This window comes from Cydia strobilella, chromosome 3, assembly GCF_947568885.1.
Source record: "Cydia strobilella chromosome 3, ilCydStro3.1, whole genome shotgun sequence".
NCBI classification, from domain to species: Eukaryota; Metazoa; Arthropoda; class Insecta; order Lepidoptera; family Tortricidae; genus Cydia; species Cydia strobilella.
The window spans coordinates 17,762,766-17,781,200 of record NC_086043.1 but is presented as its reverse complement, the minus strand read 5'-3'; the positions used below and the strand labels follow the sequence as shown (position 1 = coordinate 17,781,200).

Sequence of the window (18,435 nt, the reverse complement as noted above, 5' to 3'; positions counted from 1 at the left end):
GCGATTTTATCGGTGAAATATTGCTTTTATGTATATAATTAATTTTTAACAAGCAGAAACGTCTGCGAACGATGCTATTAAGCTTAGAATAAATTTAAAAGTGGAAATTTACTGCCTTGGGTCAGACTTGAACTCACGGCCTTTGGATCGATATTATGTATATTGTTGTAAATGTAAGAAATTGAATGGTACCATTATTATTCTTCTATTTGGATGTTAAAAAAAAGTTTTTTTGAAACTTGAGGTCTTGTATTTTTTTTATTATTCCCATATATTTTTTCAGTTTATAATTTATTGTGATAAGTTCCTCATTTTCTATCTATTTAACTAGAATTAGTTATACAATTCAACATGTGTCAACAACCCTATTATGTGCCTTGTTCTTGTATTTCCAGTGGAAGGTGTCGATTCGATTAGTAGCTGCCCGACCTGTCTTGACATCGATACATTTTACTGTCCAACCATACAGCTTATTGTCACGAATTAAAGTCTATTTCTTACCAGTTATTGTGGCTGTCGTATATGCTAATGACATGAGAGGTAATCGCCGTGTCACGACAAACAAACAAATAACCATAAACGGCGTCAAATTATTAATTTTATCGCATCCACAGTGTCTCATTTGCATGAAACGGTTGGCACGGCGATGTGAATGTAATGCAATACACTTGACCTAAAGTAGACGTTATTTCGTTGCAATAAGGTGCACGACTGGTCAGTTTATTTTGTCGACGATGGTATTTGCTCTTAAGGATTTTATCATTCGAAATTATTGCGTTATATCAGTGAGTGTCATGTGACGTTAATGCACTACTCAAGATATTTTATAATAAAAACAACAGAGCATAAAAATATAATGAAAACAAATTCCAAGATTGTCGAGTACCTACTGCGAATATTTTTTTTAATTTTGTTGTCGGATTTAAAACCATTGCTTTTTGTATAATAAATATTTGTATTTGCTTTCTATATGCAACATAAAACAATCAAGCTAAGGTTTAGGTATTTGTTTACCTTATTTTCTAATTACCGTCATACTAATAAATATACAACGTATGTATTTAATAAGCATAACTATTTGCAGAATTATCATAATACATATTAACTGGAAGTTGGAAACCAAAAGAAGTTATGGGCCACCAAATTACGGATTTTGCCTATAAATTAATCAGTTGTTTATTATTCAACACACTATTAATTTAACTAGCTTGTCCTTAAACAATTACTTTCCATAATAATAATTTGGCCCCGAATTTAATGAGGGACCCTTACTATAAAATTTATATTAGTAGTTTACACAGGACATAAATTATAACGATAGCGACAATGAATGCTCAGTACAGGACTACAGTCACGTTCATAAATAAGTATAAAAACATTCAGCTTATTCCAATGGTATAAATTGAAAAAGTGTATACTTATAAGCGTGACTGTAAAGGTAGGGTAGTGGAAATACAACCAAAAAAGCCCTAAATTTATGCCTCGCTTACACTGCGCGCGGCTTTTTTGGAAGCACGTATCCGCTGGACTATAATAAAATAAAAACCTGTTTTAGTCATAATATACGAGAAGCAGACCCCATTTATTAGATTAATTAATTGTTACTGGTAATACACATATAAAACGAGGGTCGCAAGTTATAGTGTGTAGTTTTAGAGGATATTCGCATAATAACCTAAAACTAATATTGTCTTCGGTTACCGCGATAGTTACTCATGAAATGAAACTATTTAATACGTGGAAATATTTCAAATTTCGGGTTTTAATTAAACTGTTTATAATATTTGTCTTTTCTTTTCTAATATTTAAAGGTGTTTGTGGTGGATTTAAAGTTTAGGTAAATAGACACAGTGTTATTGGGACCGTGTATGAATTGATTATTTTATCGTCACTTCTGTTCGTTAGCTCATATCAGCGAATTAGCTACGTGACAAAATAAAACCAACTGATCCTATAGCGCTCCACGGCTCCAGTAATGTCCCACTCACACTTAAAGTCTAAACTCTAAAGTAATAGATCTAGTTACCTTAGATAGTTTTACTATTATAACAAGAGGTAGGTACATACGTACGTATAGTAAACATTAACATTACTCGGAAATACTGCAAGGCAGGAAATCTCTCATAATCTCTACTTGTAAAATCTTCTCATATTACCTTTAATGGTCATACCGTCATACGAGGTATTCATTTATATAAGGAGGAAGACCTTTATTACTGAATTGTTCTTTACGACTGCTTTCTACAGGAAAGTGTTATATATGTGTTTATTGATTTGAGCTTCTTAATAACAACTGTACTTACACAACATTGCCTACTTCTAATAGGGAATATATAATAGGCAAATAGTAAATTCAAGACTGAGTTCAGCAATCAGGAGTAATCTGAGAATTAAACTGGAGAGATATCTAGCTGGTTAATTAAATTGGCCTTATCAAACCAACTAAATAAAACCATGTTCTGCAGCTTATCAAAAACGAGGATCGCCCAATTTAACGATGTGAACGAGCGCCATAAAAAATGAAATACGGGGCTACTGGTTTTTGGGCGATTTACCATTTATTCTCGACTTGTTTTAAATGCCAGTTCATCTGTTCCCATGGAGCCGTGTGTTCACAACGACCGCTTTAGAATCAGCTACACCAGTGTAACTCAATTATGTTCGCGCAGTGTTCTTATGATTAAAGAGGCCAAGTTGTACCGGAGACGTGCTTCGTCTGGAGGAGTCGCGTATATAGTGTTGTGAATAGGTTGGCAGGTGGCGCGAGCGCAAGTTGCGGTGTTTTTGAACTGCTTTGATCTCGCCCCGGCTTTGTATTGGCCTTTTTTCGACCCGTGCGTTATAGATGCGGATTGATCTATGAATGCCCTTTGAATCTGTTGTTTACGCGACATTTTGCCGAATTTGTGGCAAACGCGGCAGACTGCCCGGCGTCGGCGTCGCACGTGTGTTATTTATGCTTACTGATTTTTTTAAAGTCTATGCCTCTAAGCTTCTTTGTGGTAACAAAATTGCTTGCTAGGTCGGATATTTATCTTTATTTTAATATCTGTCTCGGCCAATAATATCCTATCAGTCCTATATCACGTTTGTAATGAAATGTTTTTTATAATATAATGCCTATTAGATGTGGTGAACTTTATTAGACCTCTTGCCAGGCTGTATATATAAATAAAATGAATAATACCTGCATAAATAAGTAATTGATATTTTATGAAAAAGTATAGGTATTAGGGACACGAGACTTAGGTCCTAATTTGCCATTTCTGTTTTCGTAGTTAAGAACCCAAAATGACTTATGCAATGTTGCAAGCGGTTTTGTCCCATACATTTCCACGATTCCATTACTCATGGGACAATCTTTTGTTTCAGGATTAACAGCGGAGCTGTTCTACGTGCGAGAGGGACAGATAAACTTCTACGCGCTGAACTTCGTGGTGCCAGTGCCGGCCACCATTGGAGAGTTACACTTTACGTGGCAGAGCTTGACAAGGAGACCGGTGAGTTGCTCATTTTTCAGTGCATTCATTATTAGGTATTCATCGAAATGGAAAGCAATCTTTAATAAGTTGTTAATTCTAGTATTTTTTTACGGTCGACGGTCAGACACCGAGAATATCCCAAAAACAAGTGTCTTTTGAGCCACTTCTGCTACGAAACACTAAAAACCGCTAAAGTCATCTAGTCTAAATAAAGGACAGCGCGTCTGTATTTAGAGATGGTCATATTACCTAAACAAACATGTAGGCATGTAGCTAGATTATTCCAAATAAATCGTACCATTTCCCTTACGGATTCGTTAGTAAAAAGCGGATCGCGTCGCGTGATAGGAAGTATTAATTGCTTTAATACAATCTCTATGTAAAATTCAAAATGATACTTAGGTTGGCTTGCTAATTCAGTCTCAAGTAAATTTCAAGATTAGACTATAGTTCGCTAGATAAAAAGCGCAGTCAATAAATTTTGCTGGAGGCGCCAACTATCTATTAACAACTATTAACTAGGGATGTCACTGGTGTTCACTAGTACTTGTAGCAATACAACTTCCACAGAATAAAAACATGTAGACGCTTATGTCGTCTCGTCTAGCCTCCCTATAAGGCTTAATCATGGCGGGTTTTCTCAGCTTCTTAGAAGGATAGAAAAGTAGCCAGTTTAGTATACAAGTCGCAGAAGGTTCTCAAAAAGTTACAAAACTCCTCGGATTTTATCAGAAACATCTACATGTATTCAAAGAATGTACTGAATAGGAAGGGTCAAATGTTTAAACTTTTGGTCCTCTGAGAACTTGGCATAGAGAAAATTTCAATAAGTATATCGGTGCATTACTAAGCCAGTTTGCTATATTCAAAGTAAATTCCAATACTGATTGATTATACTAACATTAAACAATGACTAACCGCTGAACAATCGATTTGATAAAAACAATAGGACCTTATGGTAATCTCATGTATGAACAGAATTCTAAACGAAGCATAACTAATGGTCGTCTTTTGAACACGAATAGCTCGAACGACGAGTCATTTGTTTTACTTTAGCCTCTCATATTTGACTTGGAATATTATGTTCATCGTTCACAATTTGTGAACGCTCAACTGAACATAAATTGTCTGAGCATTAAAGCTCTAGGATAAACTGAAGAATGACTCTCCTACGAGAATCGGTTACTTAAAATACTGTGTTGGAAATTCATCTTCGTGTTACAGTCGCCATCAGATATATCGGAGCGGCCGAGGCGCTCACAAATATCTGAACACGCCTGTATTTTCAAGGCGTTAGAGTGCTTGTTCATATATTTTTGAGCACCTCGGCCGCTCCGATATATCTGATGGCGACTGTACCTTACTTGATATTCCGTTTACGATGCATTGATTGTTTTGAAATGGGAAACGTTTGGTGTACCTATGTGCATTCTAATATACCACCTAATCAGCTTCTTATGCAGTCAGCAATGCATTCAATTGTGGTTTTATAACCCGTTGTTCTAATCGAGCAACGAAAAGGACATGATACGAAGCGATACGACCAAAATAATTTATGCATTGATTGTTGCTGTCACCGCAGGTCATTTTTATATGGAGTAGCTGTCACGAAAAATGGTTTTAGATTTTTTTTGGAGTTCAGCAAATTAATTTATTTAGAAACGGTAAAAACATATTTCTTCAATTATTTTTAAAACTAAGCCCAACCTAAGGAGACTTGAAGGAACTCTCGTAGGGACCATGATTCGACGCGAGAGGTACAATTTATATGAACGGCCCAATCAGTATTTTTCATATCAACCGGAGACTTTCTGTGCTGAACAAAAGCTCAATCAGTATCTTATACTTACTTGATAATGTACTGAATTGAAGTTTTTTATGAGCCACGCCATTTTCTGGCTTCTCTCACTTTGTAATTAACTTGAACAGGTACTTAAGTTATTCAATCTCCCGCAGCCCGACTTGGCAAACAAGCCATTCTCATGGAAATGCCGCCCGGGCAGAATTTAGATGGCCCGTAAACAAACTGTAGCTATTATCGCCCGACATTACTCTATCCATATCTGAATTGGTATTACCTGGCCGTTCAATAAAACGGAGTTATTGCTAAGCTGTAAAGCTAGTCGTTTGAACAAGTCACTATAAACTAGATATCACACTAAACTGCAATAACCATTTGCTTTTATGTTTAACTTAGGGTGTTCTGGAAGACTTCATCAAACCACGATAAGCGTTAGTCTAGTTGTAGTCTTTAATATAACATTTAAGATTTTATGTTTGAGAAAATCTGTGACTATATTCAGTATTTCCTGGTAAAAACAAGGAAAGGAAACATCGTGAAACATGATCATTATCGATAAAAAAGTAAAAACCAGCAAGTTGTTTACAGGAAGTCAACCTCAGGCAGTAACTTGGACGTAGTTGTCTTGCCTTCACTAGTTTATTGGTACCTCAGGGGTGTTATTCAGGTTTTTCTATAGTCGCTTGCCGAGTTGAACGCTAGGCGAACAATAAGGAATGCGCTCTCTGAAGAAGCTGTTAAAAATCGGAATCTATAAGAACCAAATAATAAACTGGTTCAGTCGGTAAAGTTACGAGACTTTTTCACTAACCCGGGCCGTTAACCCAGTGTCAAATTGTACTGGTAACCACAGTAACTCCAGGTTTAACCGGTTAAATCCGGGTAAGTGAATAGGAATAGTGCAAGTGGCCCTTAGAAGTTTTTTTGTCTTTATAAGCTCGACTCAATTTTAAGACTGTCGAGTCAAAATCTCAGTTGTATTAAGTTTTTCGATAACTAAACTATTACCTATGGAATTATATAGGTCCGCAGCTTTTATTAATAACAATTTTCATTTATAATACATTGATAAATAACCCAATGACCGAGTTTTAAATAATGTTTAACAAACCTTAAGTCATAAGATCATGAGTATCATGACCCTAAAAAGCCTATCACGACTCACAAGATTGAGAGGTATTTCTAGTTTTCTAGCGCCGATTCCAGAAGAATTGGGTGTAGTTCTAATCTCGTGTTCGCTCTGAGTCTGAGCATTGAGAATAGGTACCATTAACGGATATTTCCGACAGCGCTTTTTTCCTGACTAATCAGCTCTCCGCCGGCGTGTTTGATCGCTCCTCACTCTCAGTCCTCATGCAAATCCTCGGCTCCAGCCATTTCGCATCCCGCCTGGCTAACCAAATATGTGCATTTATTTGTTTTCGCGTTTCCATATATGTAACTTGCGTAGGGTTGCATTCGGTCTTTTAGTTGGGTTTTTGAGCTGAATTAATTATGTATTTAAAATATTTATCTGTTTTTCGAATGTAGGAATCATCGAGGTTGAATTTTGCGATGAGAAATAATAGCTTATTTGCACACGCAACATAATATTAGCATGTTATCAGAATGATGAGCATTTAGTAGGTATTTTTAGGTCGAGCGGTTGATAACAATTAACAACTATAGGTAGGTAACACAGTTATGAGATCTGAAAATTTAAGTATATTATTCACTGCACTGATTGTTATTAGCAAATTGATAAAACAAGTGCCAACACAAAGAATAAAAAAGTTTCTTTGAAAACTGCTGTTGTTTGTTCTCTCACCTCACCTCACGTTTGCAAGCTCTCCGCTGAACCCTCTCCAAACAAAGGTCTCACTTGACCACTCCTCGGAACTTTGATACGAACCGTCACGACGACTCCCACTTTACATATTCAACGGCCAGCATCAAGATGTTATTTCAATAGCTATCACTCACGTGCGTCTCGTATGCTCGAGCAAACCAGTATAAGTACGCTTATAATAATCGCTATGTATCTCGAAGTCAACGTTACAATGGCTAGCATAAAATTTTAACCACCCCCATACTCGGTGAGCATAGGCAATGCACTGCCAGCATCAGAACAGCGCAAACAAGTTCAGTGAACTTGTCAATAAGACATCTGCTTATTTAGGACGGACATTTGCAAGTCATAAGTTTAGTATGGCTGCAATGCAATACGAGACGTCGCCATTTGAATCCGGGACGTGGGTAAAATCTTATGTTAAGTTAACTTTTTACTTGTTTCTTCATGATAATGGAAACAATATTTAAATAAGTCATGTCTTTTGTTTATCGGCCTGTTTTCGTTTTTTGAAGGCACAGACACATTTTCAATTAAAATTCTTCAGATGAAGTTTTCGATTAAAAATAGGTACGATAGGCAAATACCTAACTGCTTACAATGTATTACCACGCTACTGCTTGTCTAGGTACGTGAACTCTCATATTTTGTCAAATATGTTTGAAATTTGGGCGCTAGACAGTTGGTACACGAGACACTCAGACACTGCATAATATGCGGCCTAAAAGCTGAAAAGCTCAGCAAAATTTAAACAGATATGCAGGCGGCACCTTTAATGCTTAGGTAGTGGCTAGGATTTGAATTTGTGTATCTCCACAGGGAGCGGGTGGATTTAAAAAGCAAATGTTCCGAATATGCTCGCGATCAGGCGGGGCTTATCGTCATCTCCGCGGCTTTGTGCGGCGCTATCAGATCGTGGCACCTTATTTACAGTCGGTGCCTTTGACTAGGTACAGCAAATATTTGGTGACCGGTTAACTAGCGCCGATGAGCGATCGTGCCGCTATTGTCTCGCAATGATAATATTTAATTAGCTTCAGAGTCGCACTTCGACTATTTGGCTTAACAACACAACACTCACCGGCCGCAGGCAAACCAAAATAAGTGTGATCTGCAATTGCGCATAATCATTAAGAATCTCCAGGCCAAGTTATACTAGGGACTAGCGAAGCACAGCAGATTCAAAATAAATTAGGTAGCTAACACGGCCCACGGGGAATAGTTTCATTTGCTTTGCTCTCACCGCTCGCCTATATACGCTAGTAACGAGATAATGACTCTAATTTAATCGTTACATTACAAAAGTTGCCGGTTTACACGCGGCATGCATTTGAAGTCGGCACTCAATCATATCTACATAGTACATACTCTCAAATTGTAGTTGTGAAACATCGTGTTTATTTTCTCTTGTTAGCTCCGCCGCAAAAACCTCGACGAGTAAGCTCTCGAACGTGTAGCGATCTCACGTACATAAACATGTCATTCAGATACCGAATACAACTCAACTTGCTTATTACCGCGGATCCTATTCACGACTGAGTGGCAGGCCGCATTGACATCCACCGGTAAAGGAAACCTCGTTGACCTAGCGTAAACTCTGCTGTATACACACGTAATGTAAATTCAGGAAGTCCAAGTTTGCTAGGTTTATTTACATAGCCTAACATGCGGGTAAATTCTCGATGCATTTCTTGGATGCCAATTATGCGAGTATTCATTTTTGAGTAGGTACGTTATGCTGTCTGACCTCACGGCTACAGGGTGTTCCTATAAAGGAGCGGCATCGTGCTCCCGCGGCGGTGACTCGACATTTGATCCCGCGCCGTGTTCGCGTGCTGTCCGTCAATCTTATACGGTTACCGTCGTGATGGCTCCGAACCGTTACCGTTACTCCACATAGGCGGGACATGCAATGAGCTCACGTATCTTTGTGGTATTATTTATGGAATTGAAATAGCAAATCTGAATAAAAAGTTAAGTGCTCGGGGCCCGCGTTGGGTTCCCAAGGCGCGGTTAACGCTTCTTGCGGAATCTTTTTTTGCCGATACGTTTTGCGGTCCTCTGAGAATTTTGTCGATCAGACATTTGTCTCGCATATGTCGACGAAATATTTTTTACGCATGAACATTTCAATTTTGACTATATCCTCTTTCTTTTGTTGCAGTTACCGTACTCGCTGAACGTTGAGGTAGTATCGCATGCGGACGCAATGCATCCACCGACGTTCAATATCACGAGAGAAGGATTCGTTCCGACGGAACCGCGAACATGGAAAATCGATTTGCCCTGCACGCACACCGTCGCCGCCGAAGTGGACATTACGATATCTCTGAATGTCTCTATGGGATCCACATCAACCACGCTTCACTTCAGACGGAGGAAGATTTGTTTAAAAGAAGCACCCAGGCCGGCGGTTAGGGTTGACAGCGTTGCACAGGCACCTACATCAGCGGACATATTCTATGCGGGAGCCGGCTGTGCAGGCGCTGCGCTTCTGATAGCGGCAGTAGCGGCAGCAGCTTGTAGAGCCCGAGCAAGGAAACTCCGACGCGCACGCAGCGACGAACAAGATGCCCACGCTTTCCTTCCAGACTCCTCCTGCAAGTCAGCAGCCAGTTACACCAGCTACCGACGTCCTACTTCTATCCCCGCAGTGGCGGCGGAAGAGCGCGCGAGGGACCTGCAACAGAGAATAGCAGAGTTGACGATTCAGAGATGTCGCGTCAGACTGCGCTCAGTGGCGATGGAGGGAACGTTCGGAAGGGTGTACAAGGGAACGTACGCTGATGAGGACGCCAGGGAACAGGAGGTTCTCGTTAAGACTGTTGCGGAACATGCGTCGCAAGTGCAGGTAAATTCTTCTATCTCACGAACTGCTTTAATTATTAGTTAAGGGTCTCCGGCAAGCTCGATTCTCCATACAAACGTAGTTCCGCTCTCATTTTAAAATGACTAGCTAGATTGCTCTGAAACTTTGTACTAACAATAGGATAAGGTATATCTATGTCTGTAATTAGTTTATGTAGCTTCAGATACCATAGTTAAAAAAATACAGCGAATTTAAGTTTTTCACACAAAACTTGTTTTTGCTCTATTTCGTTTGTTTTATAAACTGGAGCTAGGAGCTATATAAACTAATTTCAGACCTAGATATACCTCATGTCATTGTATGTGCAAAGTTTTATTACAATCCAACACGTAGTTTTAAAATGAGACCGGAACTACGTTTGTCTTTCCCTTGGGAAGGTGCAATTCGGCCAAGCTTGCCGGAGACTCTAAATCAAATTTTAATATTGTATGTAGTTGTCAATGCTAAAACGAACCTTCTTTTCACAGGTATCATTGCTACTACAAGAAGGCTGCATGCTCTACGGCCTGCGACATGAACGTTTACTATCAGTGCTCGGCGTTAGCATCGAAGACCAAACTGCTCCATTCCTCCTATACCCATGGGGCGCTACCTTGAGAAACCTGAAGCAATTCCTTCTGGCGTGTCGAGGAGTGACTGTGGGCGGGGCGGCGGGGACCGCGCCACCGCCGCCGCCCCTTACAACACAACATGTTGTTAGAATGGCACTACACGCGCTTGATGGATTAGCGTTTTTGCACTCGCAACATGTCTTACACAAGGACATTGCTGCGAGAAATTGCATGTAAGTATATATTTATTAATACTTAAACCTGATTCTTAACGCAAGATTTTATGTGATGAACCAAATTCAAACACGATTTTTACCCCACTTTATATTATTTTGGTGGAGCCTCTTCCATACGTCAAGCGTAATAGTTGAATACTGTAATTTGTTTTTCAACAGTGTCGACGAAAACCTCCGAGTGATGATCGCCGACAACGCCCTCTCTCGTGATCTCTTCCCCGCGGACTACCACTGTCTAGGCGACAACGAGAACCGGCCTATCAAGTGGCTGGCCCTAGAAGCCTTGAGCAAACGTCAGTTTAGCCCAGCCGCTGATGTTTGGGCGCTAGGAGTGCTGCTATGGGAGTTGACCACGTTGGCTCACCAGCCGTACGCAGAAGTCGATCCGTTCGAGGTCGCAGCGTATCTAAGGGATGGATACCGGTTACAACAGCCGGCGAACTGTCCGGATGAATTGTAAGTGCTTTATATTGGAATATGTCTAAAAATAAAATTGTTACGGATATGCCTAGTTGGAAAAATGCCGTCATTGCCGTCATACATCATATACACGTATAACAGCAGGGTCATACACGGATTTAGATTATTATTTTTATTTTCAACGCTACGTGGCGGCGGAGATATTAATTACAATCAGAAGTAAACCTTTAATCCAGTATCCAAAGTTTCAGGTAACAAGGATTTTTTTCTGTGTATGACCCATCGATAACGTTCTAACTTCTTGAACTAACTTCTATAAAATTAAAAAAAATCCTAGGACACAGGAATTTAAATAATACTAATACCCAGAACCTCTATTTTATTTTGAAATCGATACTTCTCTTATTTTATAAAAGTTCAATTAAACATCATGTACCTATTTATTTATACCTAGCTTGTGCTTGTGCCCCGCCCCCGCCCCTATAGTTAAAAGACTCGTGCAATTCCTTACGCCAAGCAAGCTTTTTATAACACAACTTCTTTCCCTCAGGTTCGCTGTAATGGCGTACTGCTGGGCGATGTCGCCCGACGACCGGCCCACACTGCCGCAGCTACAGATCTTCCTAAGGGACTTCCATACGCAACTCACGAGATTCGTCTAATACGTTCTGAAAAACTATTTAAGTGAACAGTGAACTAAAGAATGAACACAGTTAAACAAAAGAAGGAACAGTGAAATAAAACTGGTGTAGTTAACAAATATTAAACACGGTGTAAAAAAACTGCGGTGTATAAAAGACAAATTGAGATCAAACTATTACTACTGTGAAAATAATTAACAGCCAATTTTTTTTACTGTAGTAAATAAATGAAACATTAAACACAGTGAAACGCAATGAATAATAAAATAGATAAAGTGAAACAAAATAATTACTGCTATGAACAAAATAAGACAGTGTATAAACATAAACAGTGACACAATAAGTAAAACAATAAAGTATTTCAAACGTTAGGGGCCCTGTACCAAGTGCGCATTAAGTACCCTTTCGTGTTATTGAGTGAAAAGTGGAGATTAATTACAGAGACTGATTTTATTTATAGTAATTGTACATTTTTGTGTCGGATGACGGTTATATTGAATTCGTCTTTTGTCTTTTTCAAACGATAAATTATTATTTGAGCATTCAATTGTTTGTCTATGTACGTGGAATGTGACATTCAAATAATAACTTCTTCTGTGCCAACATTACGAAGTACAAGTTCAAGATAATTGTCATCGAATTTACTTTTACAATTAATTATTGTTTGGAACCTCATTACTGCCATATTAGATTAAACTTGGTTTGTAAATATCGATTAGCACTAAAGTTTAGTTACATTGTGATTGTATGTATGATACGTATATTAAATGTGCCTCAGATTTTATGAAAGATTTTAGATGTTTAATAGAGAAAAATATAAACTAAATTAAGACTGGTATATTATAAAGTTTTATCGACTTTGCCTAAAGTATTGCCAACTTATATCTACTAGAGACACGTAAATTATACAGACTACTAAACCTCATATCATGCTATCTATGTTATTTCTAAATAATCAACGGACAATTGCCTTCATCTATATTTTATAGTCTATCTATAGCGATAAAGAAGGAATGTGTGGGCATTAGCTGTCTTTATAATTCATTGGTCTCTGATATCTACTTATCTTTACGTCGTGTTATTCACTTCATGATGGCCTCTTAAAATTTTAATGTAAACTGTTTATACTCTTTTATAATATCGTAAGTACTCAAAATTTGAGTAACAGGTCGAGACGATAAAATGTAAACGAATTGTTGTCCTTATTTTCTTTGTATCATGTACAGTCGCCATCAGATATATCGGAGCGACCGAGGTGCTCACAAATATCTGAACACGCCTCTATTGTCAAGGCGTTAGAGTGCGTGTTCAGATATTGTGAACACCTCGGGCGCTCCGATATATCTGATGGCGACTGTAATAAAATTTACCTTTTTAAACAAGGAAGTCTGTACTGTATTTTAAGTATCAAATAATTAGGCCAATCACCCGACATATAGTACAGATCTCTTCGTTTAAAAACGAGGACATTGTAACCGTTTAATATCTGTTCAAAGAATTTTGTAGACAATAAATTATTACTACAGCAGTAGTAAACTGAATCATAAAATATCTTAATTGTTCATTATCTTGCTAGCGTTTCGTGCCAAAATAATACCAACCAAGGTAAAACTTGTATCAAAATTTATTGCTGCAATAAATTTAGGTAGATTTAGGTGTCTCAAAACTCTCAAAAACGTACCTGTTAACTTTTGAAAGTGAATTTATTTAAATCATTTTGCTACTTTATTGCGCTTACCGAACAGATAATGGAATAGACCCTGAAGCGTCTTAAACGTCTGATTTTGATATGATATAACTTGTAGTTATTTAGCGTAATATAAAAACAGATTATTAAAATCGGAATACCACTCCTGTTGCCACAAGTTTTTTTATCTGTCTGTATTTAAGTAATTCGAATTCATTTTAAAACCACTGTTACACCTTTAATTTGCCATTCGTTTAAAGCTATTTAAGAATAACCCTTAAATAATCCTTTGAATTAAGATTCATGTGTTCTGTTATTACGCAACCCATCTGTTCCCCACATTGTAACAGCAAACAAGTAAATGTCCATTATTATTGTACGTTTGTTAATAAGTTGGTGTTACATTTTATCGCAATAAAAACCACGTTGCAGGCAGCTATGCAAACAAGTGCCAATTACATTGTCTTTCCTAAGTGACATAATAAACTCGTAAGGCCTAATGTACTTTTTAGAATAACAAATAAGGCCAACATACATTTTACTACATTTTAAACAGGGCGAAAAATATTTAGGACACAAGTCGTTTTTAGGGTTCCGTACCCAAAGGGTAAAAACGGGCCCCAATAATTACTAAGACTCAGCTGTCCGTCTGTCTGTCACCAGGCTGTATCTCATGAACCGTGATAGCTAGACAGTTGAAATTTTCACAGATGATGTATTTCTGTTGCCGCTACAACAACAAATACTAAACCCCGCCCGCGCCCGCCGGCTGTGGGCGAGTCCGACTAGCACTTGTCCGGTTTTTTCACTTGTCTGAAGCTTCAAGCAAAAGGATACTTTTTTTTTATAACATGTCGGTGGCAATCAAGCATACGGCCCGCCTGATGGTAAGCAGTTACCCTAGCCTATGGACGCCTGCAACACCAGAGATTTTACACGCGCGTTGCCGACCCTTTAAAAACCTGTACACTCCTTTTTGAAGAACCCCATATTGTAGCCCCTCGGCAAAACCTCGGCAGGGAGCTCATTCCACAGCCGAAGCGTCCGCGGGAGGAAATTCCTCTTAAACCGCACAGTACGCGACCATTTAGGTGCTAGGGTGTGAGGATGAATACCCTGCCGATGGCGAGCTGCGGTGATAGAAAGCGGCCGTTGGCATCATGTCAAACAATTCTTCAGAGCACAGCCAAAGCAGCAGCAAAGCAGAGTACAAGCGGTAGAACACACACAAGGAGGCGAAGTCTCTCCTTAGACTTAAAGGCTCAATACAGCTTGTGAGTTTGGGATCGTCGACGATTCGTACAGCGCGCCTTTGGACTGAGTCGAAGGGCCCAAGCTGGCATCCAGGTGCTCCTGCCCAAAGGTGACAGCAGTATTCCATATGGAATCTGACTTGCGATTTATATAGCAGCAGTCTTTGCCCCGGAGTAAAGTATCGCCTCGCTTTATTGAGCACACCTAGTTTTTTGGATGCCAGTGCAGCCTTCCCTTCCAGGTGGCTACGGAATAGGACGTCACTGGAGATGTCGACACCGAGGATCCCAATACTCCCTGACATGATACTTATTGTCGGTGGTCAATAAAGCGTAACTGCCATAAAGATTCAGTTAGAAAATTAAACTTATCGGCAACCGATAATGTGGTACACTTTACAAATGGTACATACAAATATATTGGACCTTACGAGATTAATATGTATAATCAACGGTCAGAAGAAATTGAGGCATCTGAAACCTGATGATTTTTTATAAATTCGATTCCTTATTGATTAAAAATCGGTCAAAATTGTGCATCAGCATTGTTTTATTTATTTTTTAAAGTCGATTATCGGAAGAGCAAGTTTATTTGTATTAACTAAGATGAAGTGCCCTGTGTATGGGCGAGTATTATCGTACCTTTGTTTGTACATGTGTAAATAGTATAAAATGACAAAAATGTGAATATACGAGTGATTACTATGAACTTTGTTTGTTTGATTTCCCACATTATATGAATAACCACAACATTAGTAACCTTACCGAAAACTGGTGTGGCTAAGAAATTAAGCGATACATTTAACTACAAACTTTAAAAAATCATGGAACCTTCAACTTCATGTATAGAACCCTTATAATGTAACCCTTTGATCGCCAACTTAACTGACGTGCACGTGTCAACCTAAGTGCAAAAGTTCACGACATTTTATTAAATACCAAGACCGTGTAAGTACTTATGCGAAAAAAAGGTCCGAGTGAGAGATGACTTAAACGGAGTTTGTCCCTTTCTTTAACATGAAAAATTAGAAACATATATATATATAACTATACTAAACTATTTATATATACTGGCCAGGTTGTTAGAAAAGGACACACTCCGTTCGACAAAATCGACTAACCTCTCACTGGGACCGTTTGTTGCATATTGTTTTGCTCATCATTATTAGTAGATCTTTGTTAGTAGCAAAGAGGATATAATATTATAGAGCGGTACTGTCATAGTAAATTTTGTAACCACAGTAAATTCACTGCCATCTATCGACACACTTTAAAACTGAAAATGAAGATTTATAAAAATACGATAAAATGTATTTAAATATGGATAAATTATTTTTTATGGTTTTGACCCATGATCTTTCACTGATATGCGTTAAAATAGTTAAATAACAAACGAAACCGTCAAAGCCCTCTATACAAGAGTAGGCCAAAGCGGGCGCCATCTGATCGAGAGTCATATTTTCGTGATTTTCGAGGCACGTTTTTTCCTTAGACTGTATCCACCTATCTTTGATAGTAGCTAAATACGGTTTTTGGTTAGTCAAGGATCTTCAGTACCTACAGACCGACACCTACACGGTCTACGATGTCGATATTCTCGATGACGTATTGGGCACGATAGGCGTGGCGTACAAAACGTTAAACTAATGGTAGGTACATTAGAGACAAATAGGTAGGTACCTATGTAGGTATAGAACAATTACATCAACAATCCATACTAATATTATAAATGCGAAAGTGTGCCTGTCTGTTACCTCTTGTACCGCTGAGGCTGAACCGATTTAGTTGAAATTTGGTATAGAGATAGTTTGAGTCCCGGGAAGGACATAAGTCCCGGGTAGTTTCTATCCCAGAAATCATCTTTTAAGGGGGTGGAAGTTTGTATGGGAAATCGATAAAAAGCAGATTGGATAAAAAATAAGCTACCCAAATCTATTATATAATCTGTGCCCAAATAACTAAGTCCACACAGACGGAGTCGCGGGAAAAGCTAGTATGCAATAGATGGATCGAATCGGGGTTCAGACTTCAGATCCTGCCGAGCTGAATATTCAACCGACATTTTTATAAACCATTCGATCGGATAAGTACATTAAACATTATCACATTCAAGATTTATAAGCAGATAGTAACAAACCTTTACTTAGTGCCAGTTGCACCATCCGCACTTGACAGACTGATCAACATCACCTGGCGCGCCGCGGCAGTTTACTATGAAACTCACCATACAATAAAATTGAGCGAGTACCCACTGTCCGCGCGCCAATTCCGTGCATTCGGAGGTCGAGGAAGTGGGGACCGTGTGCGCCGCGCCCGTACGTACAAAATGACACCACTGTCATGACGCCCAACATTCCTAAAATTCCTCAGCCGTGCACGGAATTCGCGCGCGGACAGTACATAGGTAGATATCTTTGGTACATATAGGTATTATTTACTTTTCATGCAGTTAGTTATGGCTTATTATTAGCACTCAGCAATTGAATATGCTGAATTGCTGATAACTTCTCTTGTTTTGTGATTTATCATTATCAAAGAGGATATAATATCTATCTTTGTCAATTTGAATACATAGGTATATCCAATATCGATTACAGATCCAATAAGCCTAATAAAGTTCTTAAAAAATAATAAAAATGAATTTGAACAAAAATACGAAGTTTACTAATAAAATAATAGTCTATACCAAAATTTTATCTAAATTAATATCCCTAATATATTAAACAAAATGAAAAAAAAAAAAACACAAAAAGTTAATCCACATAGGCCCCGACGAGATTCGAACTCGTGATCTCCTGTTTACTAGACAGGCGCTTTAACCAACTAAGCCACGGCGCCACGTGTGATGTGGTTGAAATAGTCGGTCATATTGTCCGGCTCAGTAAACGTAGATAAAAATGTGTTTACGTATAAATATGTTAAGATTACTAATATATTTACCTATTTTCTTCAGTTTGATATACTTAGGTGCGTGTGGTGTAATTTCCACGAATACGTATAGAATTGTATGAAATTTTCAATAGACTACCCGTTTATACTTGTAAACGAGAATCGACCAACTAGGATCTGTCATGTAACGGGTATAACATTTACGATTTCAGCCTAAGACTTGCTCATAATCAATTTCTAATTTATCAATATTCCACAAATCCCTGTATTTATTTAAAATAATTTATTTATTTATCGTACTGTATTTATTTAAAATAACTATGCGTAACAAAATGCTTAATTTCGCAAGTACAGCCGTAGCAGTCGTGGCCGAGCGGTTAAGGCGTCTGACTAGAAATCAGATTCCCTCTGGGAGCGTAGGTTCGAATCCTACCGACTGCGAAACTTTATGCATTTTTTTATTGTTCTAATAATTCATTATTGACTTATACGTTCGTTTTTGCGTGTTCAAAATGGCTGTTTTATTGCGTTACAGCATTTTGAAGGTTATTAATGACATTGCATGCTTATCTAAATGTTAACGGTAGCTTCGGGGACCTGTCAGTGCATTTTTTATCGGTTAGCAAAAGGGTCGGCTAAGGGCTGTAATGGCGTATAAAAAGCCCAGTGTGTTTGCTTTCGATTAATTAAAGAGGGTAAATTAGCGGCTTGTGCGGCTATTAAAGGTTTATTTGTGTTCCGTACATGTGTGGGGGAGGATATGGCACGGAAGTGCTTC

General features: G+C 38.4%; 1 protein-coding gene and 2 non-coding genes across 5 annotated transcripts in view; 2 read left to right on the top strand and 1 right to left on the bottom strand.

The window, feature by feature from the left end:
• Positions 1-15,477, top strand: part of LOC134755997 (tyrosine-protein kinase Drl) — a 46,682-nt gene extending 31,205 nt beyond the window's left edge. Inside the window, exons 2-7 of one of the 3 annotated variants that reach the window (XR_010129095.1) lie at positions 3,373-3,500; positions 9,276-9,962; positions 10,448-10,764; positions 10,927-11,223; positions 11,738-13,913; positions 14,879-15,477. Coding sequence is in view for 2 of the 3 variants with exons in the window: in XM_063692754.1 (XP_063548824.1) it covers positions 3,373-3,500; positions 9,276-9,962; positions 10,448-10,764; positions 10,927-11,223; positions 11,738-11,849 (1,541 nt within the window). In the remaining variant the exon portion in view is untranslated. Of the gene's footprint in view, positions 1-3,372; positions 3,501-8,501; positions 9,045-9,275; positions 9,963-10,447; positions 10,765-10,926; positions 11,224-11,737 lie in introns of those variants that run through there. The other 2 variants (XM_063692754.1, XM_063692755.1) reach the window with 2 other exon arrangements.
• A 2,055-nt stretch (positions 15,478-17,532) lies between these two features.
• Positions 17,533-17,606, bottom strand: Trnat-agu (transfer RNA threonine (anticodon AGU)). Its single transcript has one exon. It is a non-coding gene; the product is annotated as a tRNA-Thr (tRNA).
• A 410-nt stretch (positions 17,607-18,016) lies between these two features.
• Positions 18,017-18,098, top strand: Trnas-aga (transfer RNA serine (anticodon AGA)). Its single transcript has one exon. It is a non-coding gene; the product is annotated as a tRNA-Ser (tRNA).
• Positions 18,099-18,435: the final 337 nt, after the last annotated feature.